Raw genomic sequence first — 9419 nt, forward strand, 5'->3', positions numbered from 1 at the left:
TAACAACGCCCACCTCACAGGGTGGCTACGTGCAGGGCTCATGCTCAGCTTGTAGCCGTTCTGGTACAGCTTTTCTTGTTTCTCATGGCAGGTGTCTGTTCTGATTGGAGGGTGCCCATTTTTATTGTCAAATCTTTCATCTATCACTCCAGGTATGGGAATAAAATAAAATAATGCATGTAAAGCACAAGTGACAGCACCTGGCACATAGTAAGAGGCTATAATAGTAATATTATTACTATTATTATCCTATCTGTCAATTCCTGTCCCAGATAATATTATTATTAATATTATAATATTGTTATATATTATTATTATTATTAGCTGGGACAGTAGTTGAGAGATCTGCTAGAGAGATTCAGAACACCTGGTGCCAACTCTTCTGATGTTCCTCCTTCGGTGGGGTTGTGCCCTGATTTCTCAGACTTGTGACCTCCAGACACAGATCATTTTCTCCAGATCTCTGAGGAACAGGAAGGAAAAATGTAGGGAGAGAAAGAATGTCTGTACTCTTTCCTTTTTCTTTTTTCTCTGGCTTCCTAGGATCTCCTGGTCTGTAGATCATTCAGTAGGCATTTACTGGGTCTTACTATGTTCCAGGTTCTTCATTAAATAATGAAGTTACAGTGGGAAATATTAAAATTACAGTGAAGCTGAGCTGCTCACTGGGGATGTGTCCCACCTGCAGAATTTGCAAGCTAGCTTGGGCTTGCCTTGAGCTAAGGCAGAGTCCAAGGAGCTGGCCAGCTGGTAGCCTGGAGTTCTGGGTCCTAGTCTCATCTCTGTGACAGATTCCCACTGTGACCTGGGATGCAGCTCCTTCCTACGTCTCCTCTTTGCACCTGGCATCTTCAGCCACTGTGATGCTCTCTGTTTCAGCTCTTGCAGCAGCTGAAGATTTTTCTTAAGTGTCTGACTTGCCTTTGGAGTCTGGTGACCAAAACTGAGTATGGCTTTAAGGAGTGAAGCCAGGGCATTAGTCTTTCTTAGACTTTTCCTTGTGGACAAGGGAGCCACGGAAGGATTGAAGGGATGGCCCGGTCAGAGTTTTGTTTTAGAAATGGTGCTCTGAAGGCCAGGGAAGAGAAAAGGGCTGGGCAAGGATCCAGCTGGAGGGCTGCGATGAAGCCCAGGAGAGAGAAAGATACTACGTGTCTGAACTGAACAGTGGGATTGGAGAGGGACAAACGGGTGGGAGAGGCATTTTGGAGATGGCAGCAGTGGACTGTGGGGACAAACAGGATGCAGGAGGATGAGAAAAGAGCTGAAGGGATTGCTCCAAGTTTCTGAGTGGTGTGCGTGCATTCATCCTAGAGGTGCCACTGATCACTCTGTGAGTGTGTGTGTGCACATCTGTATCCGTACAGCAATGTAATTAAGTCCAGTGCAAGATTCTTTGCTCTCATGATCTGTCGTCCTCGCCTGAGACTCAAGAACAGAAAACATTTCAGCAAATTGAGGACTCAGATTAGTTGAGCTCTGGGTAGCTATGGTTTTTCTGCCCCAGGGAAACTATTTCTGCTAAAGAATGAGTGCGATTCAGTTTCTCCCATGTATTTCCTCTCTGAGCCTCAGGTTCCGTATCTGAGATGGGGGTAATGATTCCTACCCTTTACTTCTCACAGAATCATTATGAGACTCAAAGACAGAACGGATGTCAAGGTCTGTTGTAAGGGACAGCCCCAAAGCCGAATTCTATATTTTTTGCCCAAATGTAGGCACATAGGCCAGGCTCACACGGTGGATAATGATGTCGCCCTTTGTTCCCCCTCATGTGGAGTTTCTGGTTCCTATTCCTGAGAGTCAGGCAATTTTTTCCTAGGAAAAAATGATTTACCCTCAGGAGAGTCAGAGGAAGGATGATGGGGACCCAGAGGTTCAAGGAGCCCAAGTGTCCGACCCAGGGTCCTGGTTGTGGAACGGCACTTTGGGCACACTTTGCTGGGTTATAGACTGCTCGTTCCAATTGCCCTCAGCCTCCTCTTATGGCTCAATCAGACTAAATACTTTTAACATCAGACTTTTAAAAAGCAAGCCCATCCGTTGGCTAAGTGTAATAAACGAAGAGTTAGAAATGGCAGCACATTTTCCCACTTTTGGCCCCAACGTAGAATATCTCAGATCTTGGGTATTCTTCTCAGGAAGAATGTGGCTGGCAAGGTAGGTATTTTTATTCCTGTTTTATAGTTGAGGAAACTGAGGTCTAGGAATTGAGGTAACAACCCAAGGTCAGGTAGCAAGTAAAGCCAGAGCCAGGATTCAAGCAGTTTAGAACTTCTGTCTCTAAACCCTGTGCCCTTTCCATGCTGCCACGTAGTTTGTATCCTTTCAAGATCGCCTGCCCTAAACACCATAGTACTTCATGTAGAAACTGAGGCCAACCTGGGGGCACAGTGTGACCTACAAAGGCCCTTTGGTGAAAGGTAGAGATTTAATTTAAAAAATAGTTATCTGCCAGCTATTGGATAATATCTGTGAAGCTCCTGGAAAAGTACCTAGCATATAAGATGTTCAAATTGTGTGCAGCCCTTTGGCCAAGGTCAAGAAACCATCTGATGTATTAACTGTAGACACGGGTTCTTGTGAAGATTCATTCCTGGTGTCTGAAGGACAACGAGCAGATTGGAGATCAAGGAGGTTTGTAATAGGGAAGGACCTTTGCATTCTATTACAAGTTAATCACTAAAGGGATGTTGCCTATAAGCTTAAATTACACATAATGGCCCACCTCTGGGAACGCTACCTCCCAGGTAATGAGTGTTAAGCTAAAATACCTTGGTTTAGCTCACAAGAAATAGCCTAACCAGGCCCACCTGTGAATGGCTTCGGGTAGGACGAAATTAACAAATCCCCCTTGGAATCTGGCCGGAACCAGGACTTTAACCCCTCCCCTCTTAGTATAAAAGAAGCCTGAATTCTAACGCAGAGAAGATGGTCCTTCTCTGACGATAGTCCACTGTCTTCTCGGTCGGCTGGCTTTTGCTATCCTTGCCTTGTGGTGAGCAGTATGAGCTTGGACTCGGCAACAGGTGGGTCAGATAAATTGGTGCTAGGAGAAGGAACAATACTGATAGCATTAAGATTGCTCCCATTCCCTAAATATCAGTAATGCACATGACGTCTCTTCAGTGAGATGAATTTATCCTAGGAAGGGGTAGGGGGCGAGGCAAAGGGCTTGTTCAAGGTCATTCACTCAGTAAACCATAAAGCCAGGACTTAGAACTCAGTGTCCCTTCTAAAACTCCATGGCCTGCAGTGGGGCGGGTGGGTAGTCAGAGAGCTGTGCTGGCCTGGGGCAGACTGAGGGTAAAATTAAATTGGAAAAATAAATTGATGTCTTCAACAAGACCAAGTAGGTTCTTTCACTGTAATTTGCAAATTGCATAAAGTCTGTCTGTCAATATTTACCTCTAAACACCCGGCTGCCTTACTAAGGCACAGGGGATGCCAAGGGGAAGTAGAGATCAGCCAGCCCAGTGCTCTTGCTCCACAGCTGGGGAAGAGGCTGAGACGAGTCATCACCAGTGGGTCAGAGGCAGAGCCCAGACCAGATGTGGAAGCCCTTTCCTCTTCATAAACTTCCTGAAAGTGGTGGCAGTGGATAGAACAGGTGAAATGGCTTGTCACGTTGAGGAAGATCCTGGGTTTCGTTATAACTAGACAGTGACCATTATCCCCACCTCATCAGTAACCTTCACTTGGTACTTAGCTTAGCTAGTTCTCTATCTGAGTGGGTGCCATTCTTTTTCATTTAGAAGTAGAACACAATGCAAGAGCCTAACCAGTCCTCTGTGACTGAATTCATCCTTCTGGGCTTTACCTTCAGCCCCAGGACCACTCCTCTGTTCTTCTCAGCCTTCCTGATAACCTATTTGTTGATTATTTTGGGCAACAGCTTGATCACCATCCTCATCTGCCTGGACTCACACCTCCACACACCCATGTACTTCTTTATTGGCACCCTTTCCATGTTGGATCTGGGCTATACCACCACAACTATGCCCCAGATGTTGGCACATCTGGCCAGCCAGAAGAAGACCATCTCTTTTGCCAGCTGTGTGGCCCAAATGTACATATTTTTGGTGCTGGGTATCACTGAGTCCTGGCTCTTTACCATCATGTCTGTAGACAGGTATGTGGCCATCTGCCACCCACTCAAGTACAAGGTCATCATGAACCCATGGCTGTGTGGGGTAATGGTCATGTTCTGTGGACTCTGGGGTGTCATCTCTGCTCTTGTTTACACTGCCTTTGCCATGCGTCTGCCCTACTGTGGCCCCAATAATATCAACCACTTCTTCTGTGAAGTCCCTGCAGTCTTGAAGCTGGCTTGTGCGGACACCTCAGTCAATGACCAGGTAGACTTCATTCTTGGCTTTAGTGTCATCCTGGTTCCACTTTCCCTCATCCTTGTCATTTACATCAACATCTTCTTTGCCATCTTGAAGATCCGTTCAGTCCAGGGGCGGCTGAAGGCCTTCTCCACCTGTGCCTCCCACATCACTGTGGTCACAATGTTCTGTGTGCCAGCCATGGTCATGTACATGAAGCCTGGCTCAGAGGCCTTCCCAGAAGAGGACAAGAAGTTGGCCCTGTTCTACAACGTCGTCTCTGCCTTCCTCAACCCCATCATCTACAGCCTCCGGAACAAGGATGTAAAGAGGGCTTTCCTCAAGGTGATGGGCTGGGGCAGGGCCCCAGAATAAGGCCCTGGAAGGGTAGCTGGGAGACAGAGAAACAAGACTCATGATGCACAGTCAATGCATCAAACACTCATTCAAATGACCCAGCAGCACCAGCACACACCCCCCCCCCCCAGCCCCAGATCTCAACTCTACACAAGCCCTAGGGGGACAGACCTGTGATGAGTTGTCTTCCAGGCACATCAGCCTTTTAGTTTCCTTTTGTTTCAGAGTCTCAGTGATTAACAAAAGAAGGATATCTGAGCCATTAAAATCAATTAAGACAAAGGGATGGGCCTTGGGGTATGCATGCCCTGTGGCTGAATCTTGAAAAAGCTGCATTACCCTCTGGAAACTGCACACATGATATTAGGGGTTAATTGGATAAAAGAGCAAGGGCACTGACATTGCAGGATGCCTGGCTCAGGGAGGAGGAAGAAGTAAATGCAGTTGCAGTGACTTGCAGAGCATTGCGTGCTTGTTTCAGACATACAGATCAGAGACAAGTTGGGATGGCTGAGGCTAGGTGTGATCTGGCCCCACTCACCTTCCCAGACTCATTTCAGGCCGCTCTGTTCCTCTCTCTTTCACTCCAAGTAAACTGGACTTCTGTCTTTGCCTTGAATGTGCCATACTGTTTCCTATTTCAGGGTTTCTACATAGGCTATTCCTTCTCTTCTCACCCTTAACCCCATCCCACCTCCATCCCATCCTGCCATGCCATTGATCTCCTATTCATCTGTCAGATCTTGGCTTAAACTGCAGCTCCTCAAAGAAGCCTTGCCTTGAGCCCCCAGAGTGAGTTAGCCTTCCAAAGCACCCTGTACCTCTCTCTCATAATAGTAAAAACACGTGGTTCAAATCTCAGTTCTCTGTCTCTATTAGACAGCAAGTTCTGTGAGGCAGGGTTATCCAGCCAAGTGCTGTATCCCTAGGACCCAGCCCTATGCTGTTTACATACTGCCTTTCAACAGATATTTTATGCGTGAAGGAATGAGCACTCCACTGAAAAACCAGAGAAGGAAGATGAAGCCAGTGAGTGGGACAGTTGATGGATTCAGACTAGCAAAATTTGGGAAATAGTGGATGAAAAAGATTAAATGTTGTTATTCAGCTATCATGAAAAAGTTGTTTGCTTTTGTTATTCATAAACACTAATTGAATCAGTAGAATATCATTTTTCATCATCAAACTAGGAAAGTTTAGAAAAATAGTGATATGCAATGCTGGGAAGGATGCAGTAAGACTGACACTCAAAGTCGTTGCTGAAGAGAATATCATTCGTTCTACCTTTCCAGAGCAATGTCTTCCAGAGTGGGGACTCAATATATCTGTTAGGTGAGGAGTAATCATACTAATAATGTTGGCTCTATTTATTAAGCTTTTATGTGCCAATAAAGTTTTAAGAATTTTACATATAATTTATTTAATAAAAATATCAGCAAATGGGAAGCCTATAAAAATACGTATCATGAACTTTTACAATGTTTTTATTTTTTATTTTTAAAAATTTTATTGAGGTATAGTCAGTTACAATGTTCAGTTTCTGGTGTGCAGCACAATGTCCTAGTCATGCATATACATACATATATTCATTTTCATATTCTTTTCCATTAAAGGTTATTACAAGATATTGAATATAGTTCCCTGTGCTATACAGAAAAAATCTATGTTTTTTAAAATCTATTTTTACATACAGTGGCTAACGTATGAATTTTGGGGAGACACAAACATGCTGTCTACAGCAGATAGATTCTTAGAAGGAAAGCACTCTCATTGTCTCAGTACCTGAGACAGATTTCTTCCATAAAGGGATGGTAACATAAAAGGTGATCCATTCTATATTTATGAAGGTGATTCTGAGGCACAGGGAGCTCCCACTGTGATATGCTGGTCCATGTGGTCTCAATAGTCAGTGGCCTTCCCAAACCTCTTACAGTAATAATCATGATGGTTATGACAATAGCAATAGCTAAGACTTAAAGAGTGCCTATTATGTGACAGACCCTGTGCTAAGAGCTTTATATAAATGAACTCAAAACCCATTTAATCCTTGTAACAGCCTTATGAAGGAGATTCTATCATTAGTCTAATGAAAAAACTGAGGTTCAGAGAAATAAAGAACTTACTTAAGACCACATGGGAAGTATATGTGAATCTTTTATAGGAATTCTTTATTATTCTGGATACAAGTCTTGTTATATTTTTGTATTTTTGAATATCTTATCCCCAATGATTTGCTTTTTCATTTTTAATAGTGTTTTTAATGAGTAAAAGATTTTAATTCTGGTGAAATCCAGTTAATTAATTTCTCTTTTGTGGGAAAGTTTTTTTTTTGTTGTTGTGAATTTAATTTCTTTAATACACAAAAGACTATTCAGATTTTATGTTTCTTCTCATATCCTTTTTGGGAAGTTGTATTTTTCAAGGAATTTGTTCATTTTATCTAATTGTTTAATATATCAGCATAAAATTGGTCCTTTAATATCTGTAAGACCTATGTGATATCTCTTTACTCTTGATATTGATAATTTGTGTTTTCTGTCTTCTTTTCTTAATCAACTAACTGGAGATCCATCAATTTTATGGAGCCTTTCAAGGAACTAGCTTTTGGTTTCATTAATTTCCTTTTGTTGTTCATTTTCATCTCATTATTTTTTAAATTTATTTAGGTGAAAAATTACAATTAAAAAAAACTTTCTTCTTTTCTAACATAGATACTAAAAGCTATAAATGTCCTTCTAAGCATTGCTTTAGTTGCATTATTATGTTGTCTTTTCATTATCAGTCAGTTCAAAATATTTTCTAATTTCCTTTGTGATGCATAAGTTATTCAGAAATGTGTTAACTTCCAATATTTGGGGCTCTTCTAAATATCTTTGTTGATTTTTAACTTAATTCCATTGTGTTCAAATACCATACTCTGTAAGATTTCAATCTTTCAAAATTTTATGACCCCATATTTGGTCTGTATTGGTGAAACATTCCATATACACTTGAAATGAATGCTGTTATTGGCTATAATGAGTAATAAATGTCAATTAGATCAAGAAGGTTAACATTGTTATTTAAATCTTCTTTTGTGGGGGTGGGGGTGAAATATTGCTTTATTATTTCATTATGTTTCAACTTTCAATTCATTTAAAGTCAAGCTTAGATGGAGTCCTACAAGTTACTCTTCCCAGAGTTTCCCTCCATCTTTCCTACCAAATCCTGGGACACTGTGTTCCTCTAAATGTCTCTGAGCCGTGCCTCTCCTTTCCCGGTGGCCCTTACACGGGATGTCTCTTGGGGGACAGTCTGGGAATATCTAACCCAGTCACTGTTTAGCAACAGGTCCTTGGTTCCATCCTTAAAGCAGCTGTTTAGCAACAGGTCCTTGGTTCCATCCTTAAAGCAGCATCCTGAATGTGACCTCTTGGAAAGAGGTTTGTGGGATTGTCACTTGAAACTAGCTTACCTCCAAATTTCTTAATTTTCTAAAAACTCATGTGCTCATCTTTTCCGTGCTATGACATTTCTTCAATTTCAGTTGGTAGATTTGTTCTTGAGAATCTAAGTAATTGAAATTCTGCCTTGGTGTGTTTGTCCTGCTGTGTTTTTTTCTGCTGACTTCATCTTTTTGCTGACTTTACTTTTTGCTGAATTTATTTCCCTGCTCAGGGGTAATAGCTTCTAAGATGAGGGTCTGAAAAATAAATAAATAAATAAATAAATAAATAAATAAATAAATAAATAAATAAATAAATAAAATGAGGGACAGAAGTGGCCAGACTCCAGTTTCTGCCAACTTCATCCATCTTTCACTTTCTGCTCCTCCACCCCCTCTTTCGCAGGCACCTGAAAGGAGGCCTGCCAGAAGGAACTTTATCATAGGAAGCACCCTGTTTAGGCAATATAGGCAACCAGTAGCCAATCAGCTATAAATAGGGAAATCCACACATGCTGTCGTAATAGTGGGGAGTAAGCAGGGGAAGGCAGCTTTCACTTGGGTGAATTTATTGGGAAGGATGGTCCTCCTTTTGTCCCCCTCTATTTTACTAAAAAGGCCACAGCCGATGAGGGTGGGATTTGAACCCACGCGTGCAGAGCACAATGGATTAGCAGTCCATCACCTTAACCACTCGGCCACCTCATCGATGTATGCTGGGCCTCTGGAGTGCTTTATTTCAGACTTTATGTTCGGGAACTCGCTGGCTATCTTGCATAGAAAGACATTTAGGAGATGGCTTGCAGTCGTGTGGGAAACGCAGAGAGGGCTAGCTTCCACATGAATAGACAAAGAACTGCAGTAGAAAGGCTGCGATGGGAAACCAAAACCAAAACGGGCTTGGCTTTCACAGAAGTCATAAAGTGGTTGAGACGTGGTAGAAATATTTGCCTGGGCAGTATTGTTCCCTTTCTCAGGCTGCCTGGTCGCAGGCAGGAGGCATGTCAGCACCTAGCAGCGGCAGGCGGTGGGCGTGGCTAGGGCGATCGACCTGGGCTAAACCCGAGCATACAGTCACCCTCCGGAGTCAGGGGAGCCTGGCCCCCGCCTCTGTAGGACCCCCGCGACCCCAGAGCTGGGCAAGAAGTCCAAAGGGAGCAGGGATTCACAGTGCAAGTCCTACTGACGTCAATCTCAAGGGAGCTGGCAATTCTGGACTCCTAACTTGTGGTTAATAAAATAGTCTGGAAAATTAAACGACGGATCTGAGTAGGGCTCAATTCAGTGTTATTGCCGCATCTTCAGTA

At 42.9% G+C, this 9419-nt stretch overlaps 1 protein-coding gene and 1 non-coding gene across 2 annotated transcripts; one reads left to right on the plus strand and one right to left on the minus strand.

Moving 5' to 3' along the window:
- The first annotated feature begins 3767 nt into the window (after positions 1-3767).
- Positions 3768-4706, plus strand: LOC105072727 (olfactory receptor 2A12-like). The gene has a single exon (XM_010959752.1). The coding sequence runs from the start codon at positions 3768-3770 to the stop codon at positions 4704-4706; it is 939 nt and encodes a 312-aa protein (XP_010958054.1).
- A 4032-nt stretch (positions 4707-8738) lies between these two features.
- Positions 8739-8820, minus strand: TRNAS-GCU (transfer RNA serine (anticodon GCU)). Its single transcript has one exon. It is a non-coding gene; the product is annotated as a tRNA-Ser (tRNA).
- Between the last annotated feature and the right edge of the window lie 599 nt (positions 8821-9419).

The sequence above is a fragment of the Camelus bactrianus genome, chromosome 13 (assembly GCF_048773025.1).
Source record: "Camelus bactrianus isolate YW-2024 breed Bactrian camel chromosome 13, ASM4877302v1, whole genome shotgun sequence".
In the NCBI taxonomy this organism is placed as follows: Eukaryota; Metazoa; Chordata; class Mammalia; order Artiodactyla; family Camelidae; genus Camelus; species Camelus bactrianus.